At 42.0% G+C, this 23,441-nt stretch overlaps 1 protein-coding gene across 8 annotated transcripts in view; it reads right to left on the bottom strand.

The window, feature by feature from the left end:
• Window positions 1-23,441, bottom strand: part of LOC119484601 (phospholipid-transporting ATPase ABCA1-like) — a 42,692-nt gene that overhangs the window by 11,942 nt on the left and 7,309 nt on the right. For 6 of the 8 annotated variants that reach the window (XM_037763512.1, XM_037763510.1, XM_037763515.1 and 3 more), the window contains exons 4-22: window positions 22,965-23,106; window positions 22,032-22,150; window positions 17,160-17,281; window positions 14,731-14,922; window positions 12,515-12,604; window positions 6,573-6,816; window positions 6,337-6,476; window positions 6,117-6,233; window positions 4,812-5,006; window positions 2,731-2,939; window positions 2,468-2,644; window positions 1,980-2,202; window positions 1,572-1,793; window positions 1,276-1,480; window positions 1,067-1,180; window positions 762-936; window positions 527-658; window positions 290-429; window positions 51-188 (exon numbers count right to left, since the gene is read on the bottom strand). In XM_037763512.1, coding sequence (XP_037619440.1) covers window positions 51-188; window positions 290-429; window positions 527-658; window positions 762-936; window positions 1,067-1,180; window positions 1,276-1,480; window positions 1,572-1,793; window positions 1,980-2,202; window positions 2,468-2,644; window positions 2,731-2,939; window positions 4,812-5,006; window positions 6,117-6,233; window positions 6,337-6,476; window positions 6,573-6,816; window positions 12,515-12,604; window positions 14,731-14,922; window positions 17,160-17,281; window positions 22,032-22,150; window positions 22,965-23,106 — 3,096 coding nt within the window. The remainder of the gene's footprint in view (window positions 1-50; window positions 189-289; window positions 430-526; window positions 659-761; window positions 937-1,066; window positions 1,181-1,275; window positions 1,481-1,571; window positions 1,794-1,979; window positions 2,203-2,467; window positions 2,645-2,730; window positions 2,940-4,811; window positions 5,007-6,116; window positions 6,234-6,336; window positions 6,477-6,572; window positions 6,817-12,514; window positions 12,605-14,730; window positions 14,923-17,159; window positions 17,282-22,031; window positions 22,151-22,964; window positions 23,107-23,441) is intronic. The other 2 variants (XM_037763516.1, XM_037763514.1) reach the window with 2 other exon arrangements.

Raw genomic sequence — 23,441 nt, forward strand, 5'->3', positions numbered from 1 at the left:
AGAATTCATAACTGTTAGCGACTAAGCACCAACTATCAGTTGTGTTGTACCTTGTCTGTATTTCAGCAGCAGGTCCCAGATCCCCCTGCGTGCGTAGGGATCAACCCCAGCTGTAGGTTCATCCAGGATCACAACCTTTGAGCCCCCAACAAAAGCCAGGGCCACTGACAGCTTCCTCTGCATCCCTCCTACAAAGACAACAGGAAGGCAGGACCGTTTTCAAAATCACTATCTATATGGTAAAAAAAACTTTTGAAACATCTAAAAGGTGTAGAAATTTGAAACTGACCGGACAGCGCGTTGGTGCGAGAGTGCCGTTTGTGAGGCAGTCCGACATCGTTCACGATCTGTTCCATCTCGGTCTTCACCTTCTCCTCCGGCAGCCCCTTCAGACGGGCGTAGAACCAGATGTGCTCCTCCACCGTCAGCCTGGATTACAGCAAACCGACAAATCACACAATTAACAAAACACAAGAATGCTACGAGCGTGTGCAAATAGTTCTTGTTCTTGCTGCTGTATACGTACATGCTGAAAAGTACGTTGTGCTGGGGACAGACGCCCAGATTCTGCCGGATGGTGCTGAGCTCACTGCGGATGTCCTTGCCGTGGATATAGGCCGTGCCAGATGTGGGTGGAAACAACCCCGTCAGGATTGACCTATCAGAAAAAAAGCAGGCAGGAACACGACAAGTTACCATCAATTGAGATTTCACAATCTGTATTGAAGAAGTAGATGCAGATAATGTGTGTATTATCTTACATAGTTGTGGTCTTGCCGGCTCCGTTGTGGCCGAGGAAGGAGGTGATCTGTCCCTTATAGAACCTCAGGGACAGTCCGTCTACAGCCAGCTTGTTCCCATGGCTGTAGACCTTCACCAGATTCTCGATGTAGACACCTGGCTCAATGTGGTCTGGCTCCTCTTCAATACACACTGCTTTGGATAAAAGAAAGACAGCATTAAAGACACAAAGGGACGGATCATCCATATTTCACTAATGGTTTTATAACTGAAAATTCATCCCTAAACATAGAGACAAATAAATAATAATGATGATGATTTGTACCTTCAGCGTTGCCCTTCTTCGACAGAGAGGCTGAGAGGTTGGTGTTCTCTTTCTCTCCACACCAGTACGTCTTAGTGAAAGGGAAATACCAAGGCCTGGGGATCCCATACTGACCTGGAATAGACGGAATTGTTCTGTTTTCAGTACTGTCTCCCAAAACAACCCTATTTAACTGTATATTATTGATTTATCACATATCCACGACTCACCAGGGAACACGGCTTCGATGTACCAGGTCATTATTCCGTAGAGCACAGCGTCAAACAGCATGAGGCAGATGGAGGTGGTCAGGTTGTAGCTGTCCTCCTCCAGAGGGCTGGCCAGCAGGTTGGACCACTGGATGCCCACCCCTTGCTCCTCAAACAGGGCAAAGTACTCGCAGCCGAAACCGAACGCCACAGGAGACAGCAGACTCTGTGAGGAGAACGGAGAGTTAAAAACCAACTCTGGATACAACACATACTGTACGTATTCAAATGTGTATTATCAGATTTCTTCCACGCACCACCATAATCTTTGCTCCGAACCCCACGTAGTCCTGCCAGGCGACACACAGCACGTAGGGCAGGTAGAGTGTGAAGTATATGATGCCACCGCAGGCGGCTGCCAAGTTGGCGCGAGAGAACAGGGTGCTAATGAGGAAGCACTGCATGATGGTTACGACACCGAAGGATCCCAGGAATAGAAACACCACGCCAGGGTCACTGTAAGGCAACAGGTTTCCCATCTGAGAAAGAAAATTAAATAGTTTCCCGGTTACAGCGGTATGATATCACTTGTTTTCCCCAATTTAATGACATTTCTAGACAATGAAGTGTTGAGATCATGGACAAACTATCAACTGAACAGTGCTTGTTTTCTACAATTTGCTAAACATTCCTGCACGATGACGACGTGTGTTAACAACACCTACCTTCAATAACATCACCAGCAAGCCGGCGCTGATCAGGAGCGGGATCAAACTGCTGATGAACCAGCTGAGCCACAGGATGCCGTTGTTCAGCCCCATGATCCTCATGGTCTCTTTGAGCCGCGCCTCCTTCTCGTAGACCACGCCCTTGATGATGATGGCTACCGAGTACATCCACGCCAGGGTCATGAAGAGAGGCATCGACCGACTCATCACCCGCAGGAAACTGAAAAAAAGTGAAGATTGGTTACGCACGTTTTAAACTGATTGTAGAGTACAATTGACCCTTCGCTAAGTCCTGCCCCTCGAATGCAGACTGGCCAATCATAGCGTAGCATCGGCAAGCTCTGACCGAGGTCCAACAACTGTATGGCTCTGCTCATAATTGTATCAGATTGTCTTCATTTTCAGACTGGTTTTGTGGATTTCGAGTTAAACGTTGTGCCTGTGGAATGTGTAATAGTGATACTCGTCACCCAGAGGGCACTTACATGTCATCAACGTAGCAGGGGTAGGGCATCTGCTGAACGTAGATGCCCGTCTTCTCCTTGGTGCCAGTGATGGCTCTGATGATTCCATGCTCAATGACGTCCTGTAGGTAAGAAAATCCGCCCCAGACGTAGCGAAGGTCCTCAAAGGGGTCCGCCCTGGGACCGGGGTCCCAATAGCTGCAAAGCAAAGAAGAAAATCAGTAAGCTCATAAAAACAAAAAAGGGTTCCGCAATTAAATAACAGTTGGGGTGCAGGTTCTTACCCATCTTTAATCTTGTTTGTCCTCTCAACATTATCAATGTCCATGCGGATCTTATAGTTGATATTGGGAGGCAAGTCGGTGCTGTTGCTACGGGCGATGTCGGGAAACACGATTCCAGCCCAGAACTTCTGGTTGTTTAGGAGACCCATGGACTTGTTGACCAGTCTCTCCTCGTTGGCTACCGGCTCCAGCTTGTCCAGGTTCACACACTGAAAGGAAAACAGACGGGTTGGTTAGGGCACATTTTACTCTGAGAGTCTGACTATAGGAATGGAGTTTGCATTTGCATGAGGTGTTGTGGGGTCTAAATGGTGCATGAAGGTTCGTGTCGCCCAGTTCAAGAAGGATGAAAAAGAAAACATGCATTTGATGACATCTTTCCGAAGAGAGAAAGAAGTAAAAGAGCCTCAAGCTTTATCTCCACAACAGCTGAATATACTACTTGTGGGGGTTTTTTTTGGAAGTTGTTCTGAATAAGAGCATCTCGTAAATGTTAATGTCTTAAAGGTCTTATTGATTACATTTTTATGTAGACAAAAAAAATGTTGGCAGGTCCAAAATAAATGTTTTGTGTATCGTTCGTTTTACGAGTTCAGTTAGTGTGGAAAAAAACCTGGATAAATGGCTGGGATTGACAGTAAGTGCCTGGCAACGACTTGTGAAGTAAATGCAATGGAACGACGGAGGGAGAATGAATCTAGTGGCTGAATGTTATCAATAGCACCTTTAATGTTAAGTTTCTGATTATAATTCATCAGAGGTGGTGGGTGTCAGCTCAAAACAAACTAACCAGCTCTTAAACGCAAATCATAAAAATTCCTTTGCTTTCCTCATAAATATTTCTCTGTAACTGATAATAACAATGAACCCTATACCCTTTAACACAAACCCATGTGCCCTGTGTGGACACTGAGTAAACACGACAGAGTTGTTTAGCTGATTTGTTGAGACCTCCTACAGATTAGCCTCTCACATAAGCGGACTTATACGTCCTATACGCCTCGTACTGTGGGAGAAGCCACTGAGTTCAGAAAGCATAATTAAAAGTACAGCATGCACACTCCTAAAGCTGCAGGCAGGACCGACTTTTATGGCCATGTAAGGCCTTGACATAGTTTTATATGATCTCCTTAAAGGGAGAGACACAGACGGTAGGTTGTTTGCAGTGTTACTAGACATTCAAAGAAATCTCACGCTGTTAAATAATACCTTATTGACCTCAAGTCACAGTTTAAAATCCCCTCTTTTTAAATGATTACTATTGTGTTTGTGCATTTTATTGCATTATCCACATTCGTGAGAGAGACGAGGAGATTGAGGAGAGTCTAAAGTCATGAGGTCGATTTATAAGAGTTACAAGATCATCAGTCTTTTGTCTGCGTCACCTATCTATGGACCGGAAAACATCATTACCTATTTAGCTAATCTGATCGTTATAGATCGCATCATTATATATCAGAGGTACATCACAAGGCTATTTGTCCAATAGTCAAGAAATTCCCTGACACAGATAAGTAAGACAATAATTCTCTTGGACAAGGACATTGATTCACATCTGGTTGGAGTTTAGGAGTAGTTATTTATCGCTACGACTCGTCTCTGGCATACTGACCCAGTACGCAGAGATAGGCAGCAGAGACACAATCAGCAAGGACAATGATTAGATTTGGTGACGGAAGGAAAGGGGAAAGAACATTTGATTTCAAGGCTCTTAATAGTCGTGCAGGGATCTAAATGCATCTCAAAAGTGCATTAAAAAACAATGAAAGATAACTGGAAGATTGTCTAATGCAATGACCTATTTAGGCAATTAACCTATTTCCCCTCTAGGAGGTTTTCTTTGCACCTAATTGACCTAATTGGAAGATATTGGATAACAGCTTGAGACCCACACGGTCTGCTACGCAGTAACATAATTTCACACGTCTGCATGCAGACTGAACTAGTCATGTGAAAACATCATAGCATGTTATGTACTGAAAATGTTTCCTGGAAAAACGGACATATGGCATCATAACACACACTGCTTTTACTGTGTGCTGTGTGTGTTGTTGCGATGCATCCTGCACTAACACACTAACCTCCATGAAGCGTGAGATGGTCTGTATGGCCTGGTCAGTTTCGTTGAAGACGTCTCTCCAGGTGTAGGCGGATCCGGCGGGTCTTTGGTCCTCCGAGACCTTCGTCAGGAAGGCCGACACGTCTGACACACGCCACTCAGTCCCGCTGAGTTGGGCGTTAAAGAACGCGGCACTGGCTTTATTCTGGAGCAGCGTCTGTATGAAGGAAGGTTAATATTGTTCAATATAGAGAGTCAACGTACAATTACCTCTTTGGATAAGGGAAATATAAACAGAGATAAACATTTACAGGTGACTCTACTTCTTCTTGCGCTGTAAAATGTTTGTCAAACTAGAGAGAAAAACATAAACTGTTTGCCTTTAGGCTTGTTTGTGTTTGTTTGGCTTGTGACCTATTTTACTATCATTAGATTTTTTGGCATCCCTGCTCTGGCCTCTGGGCTTTTTTATTAACATCCATTTCCCAGACAGAGAAAACTATTAATGACAGACAGGCTGAAACAACAGAGACAGCCATCTAAACAAATACAATGCAAAACAGAATATTATTAAAGCCCTGCTATTCTCAAAACAGAGGAACAAAATATAACAGAGCTTTCAATTAAATGTTTAAAACTAATTAAAACAAATTGTGTTCATATGAAACCCTGCAAAAATACTTTTTTTTAATTAACGTTTTTCTATTTTCATGTTGTCAAAATGCACTTAATTGTTATTCCGAGGACTTTATATACAGTTAATGGTCTCTGTTATTTTACAGTATCACCTTTCACCACTAGGTGGAAGTGGTACTCGTGTAATTCACATAGGATACATGGAGTTGTGGCAAAAAATGGCGAAAAAACAAACACATTTCTAGCCAGGAAGCGTCATTTTATGACCTTGATAGACTTTTTATCTTAAGAACATGACGGTAAATGGCTCATTCTGGTAGAGCGACTGTAATTTCATACCCATTGATATCTATACAGATCAAGTACTCCAAGAAAACCAACACTTTGTGTGCTTTGTCACTGTGTGATGTGAGAACAAACTGTTTAAATGAAGCAGAGTCTTGTGTTGCTTTGTGGTTTCACACTGCTGCCAGACCTTGTCATTCAGGGTCAGTCAGATATTCTGTTGATATAATCACAACATGGACCCACACTACGTACAGCAGTCTGGGTGTTGACCCCTACAGAAGCCTCAGGAGTTGTATGGTATCAGACCCATAATCAGAGATGCACAGATTACCGTCTTTAAAGCCCTCATGTAAACAGGAAGAGGACTGGCTCTGATGTGTGTCGGCAATGCGTCCAAACTCACCCTGACCATGTCCATTTCCTCGCCGTTCTCCATGAAGTTCCAAACTTTGGGCTTCATTTCCTCCCACATCCCTCCGAGGTCCCTCAGCACGCCGAGCTCCTGGAAGGTCTTATTAACCTGCAACACACACACACAAGCATGCTCAGCCTCGTTCAATGGGGCTTCATTCATGATTCTGCTTGGGGGGGGTTTACAAAGATGAAGAGGGGCCTTTTTGTACCTCGTGGATGATTCTCTGTGTGGCCGGAGTATCTGGGGTGTACAGGATCTTCCCCATGAGCAGAGGCTTCAGGGCCCTCCAGATCATCCTTGAGATGGGGCTGGACTCCAGGCTCCGCATCATGTTGTTACAATAAGGAGCTGGAAAATAAACACACATTTTGAGTCCTGAACTTCATCTGTCTCCTGTGATTAATGATTGGCAAGGATTCAGGGAAAAATAAATCTGTTTCTTACTGGAAGAGTTGTCGTAAGCTGAGAGGGGTTCATTGTCGCTGTCGTTGCCATGGCTACCGAACAGGGCCTTGTAGTTGTTGTCCTCATACCAGTTGAGAGACTTGATTTTGAGGCCGCCTCCCTCGGGGTGTCCGCACACGATACGTGACACAGCTTGGTACATCTGGTTTGGAGAGCCTGTGGCATTCGCATTCAGATACAGGATCTCCTTACGCATGTCCTTCCAACTCTTCATGCTGGCAAGCTGGAGGGAGAGAAATGTTAACGTGATGATAAATATATCATTCCAAGTCTAAATGTTGAGAAGCTAGGTGACACAAATACACACAGATACATCTCCCAGACCAATAAAGCACATATCAGACGACAAATATTGCTTTTAAACATTATACAATCTATGGCTGACCCGAATGCTTCGAAGCTTCGACCGTTGCCATGGTAATCAACCTCCGAATCAGTATTTGAACGCCTCCTTTTTTCGTCTTCTTTTTTTTTAATATATATATAAGTATGTAATAATAATTTATAAATCCGATAATAGCCCATGAAATAAGGAATAATCCCAAAACGTTATTCAATATTCATATCCAATATTAAACTAATTATTATCAGACGCTATCGCTGTTTATGTGTAGAGGTGCGTGTGTGTACAGTAGTGTGGCAGCAGCACTGTAACGAAGATTCAAATACCTTCCAATATTTCTCACCAAAACTTCGAAGCCCAAAATAAATAGTACAAATTTAAGTGTATAAAGAAATTGGTCCAAATTTAAATTTAAATTCCAGTGTATAATATATAGAATTGAATCGAATAGATCGGTATCGATGCATGCCTAATTTAAATTACATGGATTATGACTGTTTTTCTTTGTAATAAAGGAGAATTCTGTAGAAAATGATTTTAGTCTGATAATTATAGAGATCCGTGTCTGTGAAATTAGTCCTAGATGACATCAGCCTCCAGCAACAGAACAAGTTCTCTCTGTGCTGCTGGTGAGTTCGCTGAACGTTCTGCATGTCATATCTGCTCCGTGTGTCAACTCATCTGTGTTCAAACTCGCAGTGTGTACGTGCTTCTTCCTCCAGGGTATCTCACGTGTCTCGCATGCTGTAACTCACAGTGTGAGATGTGAAATGAATATGCCCACATCTACATTTGAAGGGCAATCACCTGTCACAACAGAGGCAGCTTATATGACCCCCCCCCTGTGTGTGTGTGTGTGTGTGTGTGTTTGAAGTTATTAAAGGTTATCATGTGCACACTATGAATGGTATTCATGGAAGCTAAGTGCTGCGCTGCGGGGTGGAGACGCTAAGCACTTAGCCGTCTGCCTGACTAAGATAAAGTTAACTGCTGTTCCCAGTCCTATCTGTCTCCCTGTGTGTGTGTGTGTGTTTGCATTTCTCTCTAGAGGAGATGTTATCACACTGTTTCTTATGTAAAAAGCATTTGATGATGTATGTTTCTTTAATTACATAAGAATCGTCCTGTATTCACTGGTGATACAGTAATAGGTTTATCAAAACCATTTCAATGCTGAAGGCTTGGGGGCAGTGCAGCACTGTTGCCTCGTTGCTCCTCAGCTCCTATTAGCGCTCCTTTTATAGTTCCGTATTCACTATATCTGTTTCATTTTCTTGTGACAACTGCGAGACACAAGATTCTGTGACCAAGTTCATCATAACTACAAAACATATCCCTCTAGTCTGCAGAGAAACTGTCCTTGACAGTCTATCAACATGCGTGTTAAGACAGGCTGAAGAGAGCAGGGAGTTCATTGAGGTTACTACAGGTCAAGAGACAAGTCACCACAAGTTCCCCGTTGGTGTCTCCAAACTGGTCGACGACACACGCAATTATGTCACTAACTCGTGATAGGGGAAGGGATGAAGGGAGGGGTTTTGTGTTTGTTTCTCGTGCAAGTAAAAACAAAGAAATGGTGGGAGAAGAGGAGAGCTTTTGTTTCCCAAGTGTGAACCGCAGGAGGTTATTCAAGCTTACGATAAGCACCGGGCTGAGGAGGGATGGAGGCCGGAGGAAATCACACCTTCTCCTGAGGTGGTCACAGATAGGTGACAGAAACGGAGAGACAAAGAAAGAAAGAAAGAAAGAAAGAAAGAAAGAAATATGGAAAAGAATATAGAAAGAAAGGGAGAAAGAAAGACAAAGAAAGAAATCTGGAAAGAAAGAAAGAAAGAAAGAAAGAAAGAAGGAAGGAAGGAACGACAAAGAAAGAAAGACATATGGAAAGAAAGAAAGAAGTACGGACGGAAGGAAGGAAGGAAAGAAAGAAAGATAGACAGAAAGAAAGAAATAAGGACGGATGGAAGGAAGGAAGGAAGGAAGGAAGGAAGGAAGGAAGGAAAGAAAGGAGGAAGATAGAAAGAAAGAAAGTAAGAAAGAAAGAAAGAAAGAAAGAGAGATGATAGAGGTTGCAGCAGAGCAGGAGGTGTAAACGAGTGCAGAAGGCGCGAGAACAAAGAGAGGTTACTATCGGTCGTTCTCCTAATAGGCAAACCTCCGCAGGCTCCACAAGTAGAGCGCTATTATACTTGACTACACACTCACTAACACACACACACACACTCACTAGCACATGCATGCACAGCACGCACATTAACGGGCGGACACATTTCAAGACAAATAACACTGTTTTCTCTGTCAACAGCGTAATTGCAGATAAGCCGTCCAGTCTACAGCATGTAATTCTTATTCTGCCCGGCGTCGACAAGATATTCAACACTGTTTTCCAACGAAGCGAAAGTGAGACTGTGAGAACTGTTGCCTCTCGGATCACTGACACGCACACACACACACACGCACACACACACACCGACACACACCGACACACACACTCCGTGAGATCGTTTTGTATGCGGTTGCTTTGCAGCTGAGCCTGCAGCCACATCAACGCGTCTCCTTCCTGCTCTTTCAAAAGAACTGGGTGTCATAATGTGTGTGTGTGTGTGTGTGTGCGTGTGTGTGTGTGTGTGTGTGTGTGTAGGACCGGATCTGGGTCTTTCTGTAGGTGGTTTTCTTGTGTGGCTGTCTGTGTTTGTTTATGCATTGAACAGGTCTCTGGGGGTGTATGTGCACGTGTTACATATTATGTACTTGAGAATATGTGTCATCTCTTCATTGCCAGAGGCTACAGTATCCGCAAAAACTGACAGAAACCTCAGCCACCATTTTGTTCCTCCTGTTCCCGTGTCAAATGCTCACACACACACACACACACACACACACACACACACACACACACACACATAGACCAATATTTTAAGTATCAATATTATTTAAGTAGGTTTTTGTTTGACTACTGTGTGCACCAGACTGTGCCTGCCAAAAATCTGTATTGGTTTGTGCATCTGAGAATTAATTTGGCTGTGCTGAAAACGCTTTTGTGTGACTGAGTATGTGTGTCATCTCCGTAGAGGGATGAAGCCCATGTCATTGGGTGACTAGGTGAGAAATACACACACACACACACACACAGATAGACGGCAGCAGAAGAGGAGGCTCGTCCCAAAGTAACCTCGTAGCAGAGCCTGTATGAGGTTACTAAAGTTCAAATTTCCACTCCAGCACACAGCTATTTAGACCGGAGCGGCTCAGGGGCCAATCACAGACGAATTATTAACATGAAACAATACAGTTTAACCACATCTAAACCAGGTTGTGACCTGAATATCAGACTTTTGAGTAGTTCCTCTTGAGGTTACGAGAGTGCACTCTTGCTCTATGTGAAAGCAGTAAAAAGCAAATAGACTTTTGAGTAAAGCCTCAATTAAAATGACGTCTTTGCTTTCTTACCATATAAAGTGGTTCAGTTGAATTTAGATACGATCTACAGGCGGTAGATTTCTCCGTGATGACAGTGATTAGGTGTTGGAACAGAAAGGTTACTGGAGTTTAGTCACACACTCTCTAACGCTTTTGCTAAGCAACCGCTTAAGCTACTTAGGGCAAACAAAGCAAAGAAGATAAATATCACTAATGTCTCAGAGAAGCATGTTGATTAAATTAGAATAAATTATCAAAAAGAGGATGCATTTGTTAGGCATGCAAGGGGAAGAATTTATTAATTATCACCACTCATAATGAAGGGTTTAGTATACGTTAGTGTGGAATGAGTGGGAGTCCAGATTATTAGGAGTTCAAATCTCTGCACTGCCAGCCTTCTGGGTTTAACAAAATAATCTACTTACAAAGAGAGAAGGGTTAAGGACCGGGGAATAACGCAACTAATTAGGATTTAACAACAATAAATCAAGAGCCTGGACGGCTCTTGAGCACTACTGAGGAGTTAAAGGAGGAAAATCTGCAACTTTTTCAAGTGCAACTTGTTTCAGACTTTCTTGAACCAACATTTACTTCACACTAGTAATGTAGTTAGGTTTATTCTGGCCTGTCAAAGTTGTATATTTACATATTCGCTCCACCGGCAGAATTTGCATGTGGTTTGTCACATCTTGTCTACTAAAAAGACATTTTGAAAATACACCAGTGTAGTTCTTTTCGCCTTCCAACAGGGATAAGCCCTGGATTGAAACACAGGCTGCAGATGATTACTGGCTACATGAGTGCATTTCTCCATTCTGCCAGCCGCTTACCTCATCTACCAATCAGCTAAGCAAGCCCGAATAATCTGCTTCCAACTAAATAATACACACGGAAGAGGAGCGATTTCTGTTTGCAACAAAATATACAGAATCATGATTAAATAGATGCTCATTGTTGTGTGTTTGCACCACCGACTGCAGCTCCGACTGGGCTCCTTACATTGGCTTATAGGTCTGGATTGTGAGTGTGTGTGTGTGTGTGTGTGTGTGTGTGTGTGTGTGTGTGTGCGTATGCATGTGATCCTATACTGCGTGCGTATGCGAGACAGTGCACCTGGTGGTTGGCTGAGTAAGGCCGCCACTATTTCACACAGCTTGTTCTTATTTAAGCTTGTGAAAGATGTTTTTGCTGACCTTTTATGATTTAGACTGTAATTTGTTATCTGTGTCATCTTTATATAGTAATCTGAGGTGGACTCTGAGCTTCTAAAAAAAGAGGAACGGGATCCACAGAGAAATCAAAGCCCACTGAGTTGGAACAAAGCCTCTATTAACATGGCTGCATGTTGAATTGCAAGACCCATATTGACACATGATGGCCCGCTGGCCTTGAGGAGAAGCAATGAACAGTTAGAGCTGTAACGATTAATCAATTAGTTATCAGCTGTTGAATTAATCGGCAATTATTTTGATAATTGATTCATTGTTTTCAGTAGTTTCTTTACTCTATGACAGTAAACCAAATATCTTTGAGTTGTGGACAAAACAAGACATTTGAGGACGTCAGGTTGGGCATTTGGGAAACACATTTTCACCATTTCTGACATTTTATAGACCAAACTACTAATAATCGGCAGATTTATTGACAATGAAAATAACGGTTAGATGCAGCCCTAGTTATTATGCATCAGTGTTGTTTTTAATCACATTAGTAGCTTTTCTAAAAATATTTTTTTGTATTACAATGATGCTGTGTGTCTTGAATCTCTAAGAATCCCCCTTTTTTCCTTTTCTGTGTCATTATTCATTTGTGCATCAGGAGCACCTGCTTTGCTCTTTGCACCTTTTAAACCCACATCCCCCATCGTATGACTCCATGTGATGAAATTCCATGAATCAGTGTGTATGTAAGCATATATGTGTTAATATTGTCAATATGGCCCTGACCCATCTGCCCCCAACTTGTACTACTACATGTGACCCCTGTGTGAGTAAATTACTTCACGAGAGCTGATTCCTGGTAAGAATTGATTTTAAACACTAAGGGAGCCTGAACTTTGGAAGTAAATAATCCAGTGGTCCTGTTGGTAACTGTTATAACATCTGTGGGTTGTTTTCTCTGTGTGTGTGTGTGGGTTGTGTGTGGGTTGTGTATCTACCTCCACGGCCAGCGCTCCCAGGCTCTCCAGAAGATTGTCGGTTGCAGCTGAGACCTCCTGGACGACTTTGGGGTCCGACTGCACATCCTTCTGTTGGAGAGAAAGAGGCGTCTTTATTTACTTTATTTAGGTTGAAGAAATTTTACACTGCAGTTTTCTGTGCACAATTAATACATCCTGGAATAAGACATACAATGAAACATTACAATGAAACTAAATTGATGTGCAGGGGGAAAGGTGTGTTATAATAATCTGATAATCAAGAAACTGTAGAAAAACATAAATGTAATTTATGATAATGTTTTCATCTCCATATTATTATGTTTTAGATTTATTATCCATTAATTGCTTGCCATTTAGATTTCTAATTATCTTAATTATGTTTTATTTATTATCTGTCATGTATTGTTGTATTAACATCTATACTATTTTCCATTTTTTATTCATTTATTTACTTTAGTATTAAAGATAAAGATTAGAAGGGAGAAAGGCTGTGCTAAAGGAGAAATGGGAGTGAAAGAAGAGGAACAACATTGGGGTCAAAGGTGAGCCGGGAAAGAACAACAGGTCAGCGCAGCTTTGACCTCTTATGTTCCCGTCTGTCAAACTGTGTGTGTGTGTGTGTGCGTGTGTTCCCGTCTATCACACTAAGCTGTCAGCTGCTGGAACGTCTGACACTCAATAAAAGCGCATGTGTCGCTGAAGACAGAACAGTCGTCTAAGAAGAGAGAAAGACACCGTAGCGCTCTCTCATTTGTTCACTCTTCGGTCTCGTTTCCTCTTTACCTAATAACGATTTCTCTCCCTCTTACACACACATACACCCACGCACAGAGCAACTAACGGGAGGGCGTTGAGTCATGCAAGAGGTCACTCACTTTTTGCACAATTTTGTTACTTGTGGAAAAGGAATTTCCATTCTTGCATCAGCATTTGAAATAGGGGCGTTGCAATTAAAAAAATGAAATTTTGATATCATGATATCATGATGATATCATGCTTTTGTACAGTTATGGTCACAGACTTTCTCTCCACCGTCCTACACTCGCATTTTGAGCTTAATTAATTTTCCAAAAAACAAAACGCACAATAAACAGTGTGGTTTGTACTAGTTTGGAGACTGAGTTCCTATAAAGAAGAAGATGTTTTTGGGTGAATCAGGTCCACTGTGAGACGGGAAATGATTTCATTCTCATATCATGAGACAAGATAGCAGCTTTTCTAATCTCTTTTAACAGCACGGCAAACACAGCGAGGCTCTGAGATATTGAGAATTGCTGACTTGGTAATGATACTACTGTCTGTCTTCCTTTGTCTGTTTCTCAGCACTACAGAACATAATGTTTTTTTTTGCCACCCTCCACCATCGTGACTCACATTTGGGTCACGGGTTTTATGGGAAAGGGGCAGGGTGTGCGGGAAGACGCAAGCAGAGGAGAGGTGATGCTGGACAGGGAGGAGGCGGAGGGAGAACGAGTTAAGAAAACAACGGAAGGAAGAGAGAAAGCGAAAAGTGTCGAAGTAAGCAGAAAAAAACGAGGGATCAGAGATTTATAAAGGATGAATGCAGACAGACCTATACAAACAATGATCCCCCTTGTCGCATAACATTAGTGTCACAGTCAATGGCTCCCATTTAGCAGTAAAATGAGCTCAAAAGGTAATTACAGTAAGTCACAAATAAGTGTAGGGGCAACCATCCACCGTGTGGATGTGTGTTTGCATCTGTGTGGACTTGTTCATGATGTCCCAGTTCATCGTCAGTAAACACCCAAGTTATTAAATGGAAAACAAATATTTCTGCTTGTAAAACAGGAGAGTCAATCTCTTGTTTCCAAACAATATGTGACTCCCAGTTGACTAAAGAATATTGCATTTTCTGGGAATATCATAACCAATACAACCTAATCCTGCTTTTGGAGGACACCCAACTATCGAGCGATGAAGCAACACAGGTCAGTGATGATATTATGTATTTTCCAGTTAAAACATGAGGGGGAATGTCTTAGCAGTGGAGAACAGAGCACATCTTTTTATAATCTGGTCTTAATTTTGTTGGTTTGGTTATCTTGCAGTGTCGCTACATCCCTTGAAAGATGCATGGCCCAAAATATGACAAAAAGATGGCAATCTTTTAATTTAGTTGCTGCGTTTTTGATTGTGATGTTAAAATAAAAAATCCACTGTAATGCGTTTGACTCAACGGATGAACTCACCCGAATGGGTTTGAAGAAGTCCAAGTTGGACAGGAAGTGGCTCTGGGCCTTGTCCAGCCAATCACTGGAGGACTTGCAGATGATTTCTTGCGTCAGACGGGACACGTTGCGGTCGGCAATGTGGACGAACTCCTCCAGGGGGGTGGTGTTACAGAGGTCTCTGAGATGGAAGCCGAAACCTTTAGTCAGCACCTGGACAAAAGAAAAAAGAGGACAGGGTGTTATTGTGACAGCATAGTGGCATAAGAAACTGATCTCCCTTCATGTTGGATTCATTATATGCCCTCTCGTCAGTTTAAATAAATACTACACAATAACTGTTTTACTTTGAAACAGAAAACAAAAGAGCCGAGCGTCCTGCCAATAAATATTAAGAGATGATCCAGTCAATAGTTTCTATCTCCCTTCCAGGAGCATAAAAAAAAATCTTAAACAAAACAAATGGAAAGATATAGAGGAGTATTTCTACATGATGCTTGGGTTGCTTTGCCTTCACCAGTAATAATTGCATTAATATGTGGTGAGTAACACGGTTTGTGTTTCAACACAGAGCGCCCTTGGTGGTTTGTCTCGACTCGTTAAAGAACGTTATGTATCAGTCCAAAAAGGTACCATGGCCATGAGAACAAAACAGTTATATTCGCAGAAAGATATCGTCGAGGGAAAGAAATGTTATGAATGTCAATGCCGGAGCTTGCCAAGGACTTTTCATCAAAATAAAACTCTACTCCGAGAGACTCATCTGGTGATTGCGATATATATATTTTTTATCTTTGTCATTCAGAAAATACATCTCTCTCCCCACTCACTTTTTTAAAAACGGATTCAACACATTACTCGGAAGAGGAGGCACAGCTGCGTTATGTGCAGGCGGAGTAACACAACGTTCTTTTCTGGGACATCAGAGCATTCAAGGTCTGGACAGAGGCTCTGGTTCACTCTGACAGAGTCAAGACGTTCGGAGTGTGTCTCTGCGTGTGTGTGAGAGATACAAAGAGCCAGAGGGGAGCACGCTGACTTATCATCTAGATGTCCTTGACCAGTCTGTATTATGCCATCATGTCTATCACACTACAAACTGTACACACACACACACACACACACACACACACAGTCACAGCTGGTAATCTTTTCATTGGAAAAACATCAAGACTTACAGCAGTAAGTTTGGAGGACCTGGAATCGCAGTAATCGTCCGATAGAGAATGCAAAACACATATTTCCCTTGAGAGGTTTTTATGATCATCTATTTATGCGTTGGCTCTCGTGCATCTCGTTGCATCTCACAGCAATGATAAGCCTTTATTCATTTTCACCCCCCCATCCTTAAATAATGTTCCTAACGGCCTTTACGGACTAATGGACAACCATGTTCTCTGATCAATAGATGCCCGAGACAAAGGGATGGGTAGAAGAGAATCAGACGGTGTGACGTGAGTTTGTTTTTGAGCCTCTCTGTCTCTGCACGTGAGGAGAAATGGGGGGGAAGGGAAGAGGGGAGAGGAGCAGTCATGTGACAGCCCGCCAATTGCAAAGCGGGGATGATGTGGTGGGAGCTGTTGTTGTGGTGGACCTATAGGTAGCAGAATCTGGCAATGTATGTGCGTGATATTGGGTTATACGAGTAAATGTGAGCTGAATGGAAGTGTGTGTGTGTGTGTGTGTGTGTGTGTGAGAGAGAGTGCCGTGAAATAGATCATTATGTCAGCTAGAAAATGATGCACAGGAGGAGAGAGGAATGATATCCGAAAGAGAATTAGGTTTTCTTTTTGTGGGAAAAATAAATATAAAATACAAAAAATAAAAATAAAAATAAAAATAAAAATAAAAATACAAATAAAAGTAAAAGTAAAAGTAAAAGTAAAAGTAAAAATAAAAATAAAAATAAAAATAAAAATAAAAAATAAAAGTAAAAATAAAAATAAAAATAAAAATAAAAATAAAAATGAAAATAAAAATAAATATATTTTTTTGGTGCCCAGCAGACTCTTCACCCATCTACTCCTCACTTTTTCTGCTGCGTATTAAGGGCTTAGCTGTGCCACAGCAGAGTCCTGTGGCCCAACAGATGCTGTCAAGCCAAGGTCATGGGATCTATGCACGTGCACTGTGGCCAGAGGAGTATGATGATCTCATGTGAAAAGGACTAAACAAAAAGGTCGGTACCAAAAAATAACACGCTGTGACAGGTTACGGGCAGCTGATACCGGTGGAGGCCTGTAACATTCAAAATTCTCCCATGTGGTTTAATCATTTAATTAATGGCATTAAAATGTATTTGTTTTAATGCAAATTCGTTTTAATGCCACTATAATAAAAAACTTATAATAACTTATAATATAGTGTTGATTAAAGAAGGGCATTTTAGAAAAAGACAGTATATAAAGGGGTTTAGTTAAAAAAAAGATCTTAGAATTGTAATATTCTACCTTCTCCAGATTGACGTCGGCCTCCACTATCTGCTTCAGCGCGTGACGAGGAAGGGAGGCGTTGTGGTGCAGGAAGTGGGAGAGGGTCTCGTTGTCCTGCAAAAAGTCCTTCAGCTTGAAACCTAGAAAAAAAAACACAGAAAGCAGAGATTCAGCCAACTATGCTAACGGCAGCTGACTAAAACAATCAGGACGTATTTATTTGGCGGTTCATATAATACCAGGACTCACAGCGGCAGCGTTCCCAGCGTGATAAACAACAACATTCCAGTTATTTTCCACTATAAAGTTGGGCTGCAAACCACTTTCTCATACAATGACCATGAGAAACAAGTGATAACATGTATCATTGTGTATTCTTGTTAAGTGACTATAAAATTCCTCAATATTCTGACTTCTATCTATCAAATTCCCGGACTTTCCTTGTCCACAGTATACCTCTTAAAATTCCCTTATGTTCCTGAACAAGTGCAAGAACTCCATGGTGTAATTTTCAATGATAACCACAATATATAATACATCTATAATTAGTGGACTCAAACTGAGAACACACAAAAAACATCACTGAACTGAACTCCAAATGACTCCAAAATCAAATGATGTACTTGAATACTGTGAAAACTTCGCCAGCACAGAAACCGCACTGTCCTCTCTGCACTCTGAGAGCTTTTTGTACTTTTGCTGCATTCCAAAGAAGTCAAACCATTTCTGAAACTGGCCTGAGTCAGCTGTGTGGTTGCACGCACACACACGCACACACATACACAGTTTTATATACCGAGGTTACTACAGGGCGTTCCACTTTGCTCTAGTTACCAGTCTTCCTGTCTCTCTCTCTCTCTCTGAACTCTCTCCCTTCCTACATTTCTCTGTCTTCACCTTTCACCTACTTTTCTTTACCCGGAGCATCTCCACGCACCCACTAGTGGTACCAGAACATGTCTTTAGACGTTGGGTGACACTGGTTAAGTGGAATCATGCAGAGAGCACAGGAATAGCTCCTGCAGCCCGCGGACTATAATTTTAACATCGCTGTCTCTATCTGTTGTGTAACTGCACACGTTTATGTTGCATCAAGTGATTATTTCTCACCCTAAAGAGGTTGACATGTTCTTTTACTGATTATAAGATGGATATGTTTTATAATGAATGAATGAATACTGCTCTGCTCTGCTCACTACTTAATAATGCTGAAGCTGAAATTTGATTGCTAATTAAAAATATCTTCCTGCACCACCCTCCGTCTCGTCTTCCCTTCATCTCCAGTAAATCTTTTTCTACTTGCTTACTTTAAAGCTATCAGATGACCCACGCATACACACAAACAGGAAACACTTTGCTTCTACTGAACTGAACTTCCCCTGAGAGGAAGTGAAACAGAACAGTGTGTTTTCTGTGTGTTCAGGGGGGCACATGTGCCGTGTCCTTCTCCCTTAGTGCCTCCTTGGCTGTGCACCAGAGTGTGTGTTACATCCCTGCTCTCCGTGGGCCTCTGTGCATGCATGTGTGTGTGACCTCAACTCTCGGGGGTGAACAACCAGGGAGTGCTAATAAGGTCTAATCAGTGTCCCAGTAGGAAGCCACAGCTCCCATGGTGCATTGCATCCAAAGGCCCCTGAGGACACACCAGACCGGATGGAAAGTCTAGCGGCACTTTGTGCAGTCAGCAAAGGTGCTCGCGTGTTTGTACGTGTGTACTTCGTTTCCTTGTTTCTATCTTATCTGCGTGGCGTTGCTTCCACTGCCTAAGTGGTTTAAATCCCCTGAGTTATCAGGAACAGAGAGCTTTTCTGAACACAACGTAAGAAGTAACAAACCGTGTTTGTGTTTGTTTTTCCTATACGCCGGAGCCAGCCGTACACAAGGGCGAGCCCCACGTTAGCACGTTACACAAGTCTGTGCCTGCTCCTGGCGGTGCCTAATCTGTTTCATATTTGACACACACGCACTTAGCAACCCGTGACTTCACTGGTCAAACTGGTCCATACACGGTCTGTGATCTCTGTGGAAGCACACGTTCCCAAAATCTACCACAGTAGCATTCCTGAATCCTGAGTGACTTTGCAGTCTGATCAAGAAAAGATGGATGGAGCCGTGAAATCAACCCACACAATGGCTGTTTTGATGTAGACAGCTGGGGAAGCAATAACTTGTTGGATTTTATCTGAGCATGTCTGACCCCGTGTGAGCTGTATGTGAGAACCTATTAAGAGTAATAGACATCCTAAATCGGGAAATGAATGTGCGGTGATGTTATTTCTCACTTCCCCAAGGACCTGGTTTTAACACTACGGTTAGAGAAATTAGATTGAAGGCTAAAGTAAGAGTTGAGCTAGACCTTAAGGGCTGATGTCGAGTAATACATACATTCAAGCAAAAAAGGCAGCACAGTCTCCATTTTAAAAGATCAGGCTGAGACACAATGAGCCTTTGAATCAAATGGAGTCTTTTAAAGACGTTATGAAAGGTGCTGAAAGCCTAAAAAATGTAACATGTTCTCCTCCATTATGCAAATCCAGTTTCACTTTTGTGAAGATAGGTGGGAAGATAAGAAAGAAAAAGCTGTGGCGTATGAAAAGCCCAACATTGACAATCAGACCGTACTTATCTCTCACCTTTCACATCTCAAAAATGTTGCTCTACTCTGTTCTTTAAATGTTCAAAAAGTCTGTTCCTCTCATCTATCTGCCGTGTCATCCTGTACCAGCTCATAAAGCAGGAATGCATCAGACCTCATCACATAAAGTGTGTGCCGCTGTGTGATTTATCTAGTTATCCTAAGGGGGGGGGAAACAAGCTCATCCCTCTCCCTGACCCTTTCACCGCGCCCCTTTCCTGTCACTGTAAATCTCATTCGCTGACCCCGCCGGTCGCTGAATTATTAACCAACACGTGAGGGTCTCCACTCTCGGATCTTTGATCCACGCCGTTATTCCCGTAGCGTCCCTCTGCAGCTGCAGCGCTCTCTTTGCTTCCTCCTGAATCATATATGACTGTCCCGGCGCTACGTTGGTGCATTCCCTCACGTGGATTAAAAGGTGGAATAATGGGATTGAGCACAACGCTGCTGTGCATTTACAGTAGATATCAATTGTGATGAAGTGCACAGATTAAAATAATAAATCCAGATAAAATGAAATGGCCCACAGATAGAAGATCACATATATTCTATACATCCCATACCAATCAATCAAACTGCAAATTTAGGATTTTTTTAGAGTTAAAAATGAATATTAATTATTATTTTCTATTTATTTGCTCTAAAGTGTAATCTCTCTCCTTTTTTTCAGGCCATGTTATGCTTTGTAGGACCATTGCATAACGTAGCGTACCTCTAGGCTAGTCTAGCAGACTGTAGCCAAAAACAACAACCTTGATTGTTCTGTTTCGTTGCATAATTTCTGATGGTACAATTTAGCCTTTCATTAAGGTCTGATGTGAAACTAAGCTTATATCCCTCTTTTATTTATAGAAACTAACTGTGTATCAGAGAAATATTGCTGTAGCAACCCCGATGGAACAAACAAAATGACACCCAGTCCAATTAGACGCCCTCGTTTCACTACAGCAATTAACTGAGGTCACTACTTCTGTTTTCTGTTCTTGCTCTCTGTCCTGTAATGCCCTTTGTTGTTTTTTTGTCATAACATGTTTTCCATTTTCTTTTTGTCCCGACTGTCTTTGGACAACAGAGATTGCTCCCAGCATGCCTCCCACACCAGAATAATGGGTGCTGAATTGAAAAAAAATCTCTTTCACTGAGCAAAGTTAATGTGTTTGTGTGACTTCTATTCAAGTGAAGTAAAGTCAGTGCAGTTTTAACACAGCAGCCGTTTCCTATTTTCAGTCTGCTTTGGACGGAGTCATCAACAAGATGTTATTTTAGACAGATGACCTTTCTCTGCTCCAAAACAGCCAAGGTCACGGTAATAAATATCTCTTGCTTTCTTTTTTCCACAACGTTCTTCTACAAACCACAGCACTGAAATGTAAGATTATGATTAAATGTGTACGTAAAACCGTCAGCAGAGATAGCAGGATCACGTCTGTGACCAGATCTGATCAGATCTGTGCAGTGATTGTTTCATGATCGTCAGGGTGGTCCACAATTTTCTGCTTTTTCCTGCCACCACTGGTACGTAATAACAGAGACCTCTGGGAGAGGGGCCCGCCACGGCTGGCAGGCAGCGATAAGGAAGGGACATGTTACACTAGTCTGAACACTGCGCTGTAGACTTCAAGCTAAAATCAGCTGCTGCACCTTGAAAGTGATCATGAGCAGTCTCTTTATTTAGTTTTAACATGTAGCTAATCCCTTTATTTCTTAATTTATTGATCTGCAATGATTCAAGCTTCATTCACTTTGTACTAAATGAGTGGTACGCCTCACTCTCTGACATCAGACACATGTATCTTTCACTCAACAACTTGATAATATTGGCTTGTTTGCAAATATAATGTGGAATATTTCAACATGTAAGACAAATGTGGAAAGGAGAGAGGGCCTCCATTTGTGAGACCACCATGCCTGAACAAACTACAATCTACTGTGTTTCTAAAAGAAGGATCAAAAGATAATCATCAAGATTAAATATCGTGACAAAATCTACCTCTTTGGGAAACAACATGTTTTTATGAACCTAAATATTTCCCGAGCTGAAGCTCAGCAGCATCAACAGCAATGTGTGAATCAGCTGTAGGTGTGAGTCATTGACTCAGTTAAATCAGATCTGCACCTGCAACTGTGTAGGCGTTGTTCCTCTCTGTTTCAATGAGCTCACAGGCAAGAAAAAAAAAAAAGAATGAATGGACGATCGATGACTGAAGTGATCAATCAGTTGGTCATTCAAAAACTTAATGTAAGAAACTTACTGGCAGTGTTCTTCTGCAGCTTCCTGAGGGCCCTCAGCAGCCCTTTGTAGCCATCGTAGCTTCTATCGTTCTGAGTGTAGAGCAGGATCTTCTTGGCGTCGAGGAACAGACGGGAGATTCTGGAGATGTTTGCAGAAACAGACTAAATCAGACACGCTGTTTCATATGTCTCGAAAGCCTCAGAGTATCTTTTCGAAATGTTTCTAAAAGAATACATTTTGTGACTGAATCATAATTACGATGTTGATAAAAAGATTTAATAACATTAATGCAAAGTGAGTAGGACTGTCAATCGATCGATTAATCGCAAATTAATCACACATTTTGTGTTCTGTTCTAAATGTACCTTAAAGGGAGATTTGTCAAGTATTTAATACTTTTATCAACATGGGAGAGGACAAATATGCTGCTTTATGCAAATGTATGTATATATTTATAACTGGAAATCAATTAACAACACAAAACAATGACAGATATTGTCCAGAAGCCCTCACAGGTACTGCATTTAGCATAAAAATATGCTCAAATCATAAAATGGCAAACTGCAGCCCAACAGGCAACAACAGCTGTCAGTGTGTCAGTGTGCTGACTTGACTATGACTTGCTCCAAACTACATGTGATTATCATAAAGTGGGCATGTCTGTAAAGGGGAGACTCGTGGGTACCCATAGAACCCATTTTCATTCACATATCTGGAGGTCAGAGGTCAAGGGACCCCTTTGAAAATGGCCATGACAGTTTTTCCTCGGCAAAAATCAGCACAAGTTTGAAGCGATATTTAGCCTCCTTCCTGACGAGCTAGTACAACCTCCGGAAGATTGATTGTGTAAATGCATTTGACACTTTGACAGCGCTAAAAGAGACGTGAATACTTTGAATCATTCAAAGCGGTGACATAACTGTGAATCAGCAAGAGGTTCCATGTTACTCACATAGAATCATTGAAGTTCCCCACCACCCCGGGACTCTCGCCAGGCGTAGGGTTACGGAAGCAGGGGTTGTTGGCGTTACAGATGATGCCTTGCATCCAGGGCAGGGTACCCGCTGAGGGCATGGCCTTGTTAGGGAAATGGCCTGGAAAGGACAGGGAGAGCATACAGTTAAACAGTAAAACAGAAAATCGTCTAAACTTACAGATGTTCTTGCAAATCAGGAGAATCCTTAAACGTTAAGTGTCTTCTTCCACTTTACTCTCCACCAAACAAACCTCAACCCATAGACTGTATTCCACTGTGTGTAAATTATTAGCCAGCTGTTTTAATAACAGTCAAGTTAACTATTGTTAATGTGTAAGATATTTTCACAGAACTGGAACAAAAACAAAAACAGTATTTCCAACTCATTATAACCCAGGCTAACTATAACAGCTGTTATTGCAGCGGTTGCACTGACGTTATCTTTACGATTGT

This window comes from Sebastes umbrosus, chromosome 3 (assembly GCF_015220745.1).
Source record: "Sebastes umbrosus isolate fSebUmb1 chromosome 3, fSebUmb1.pri, whole genome shotgun sequence".
Lineage (NCBI taxonomy): Eukaryota > Metazoa > Chordata > Actinopteri > Perciformes > Sebastidae > Sebastes > Sebastes umbrosus.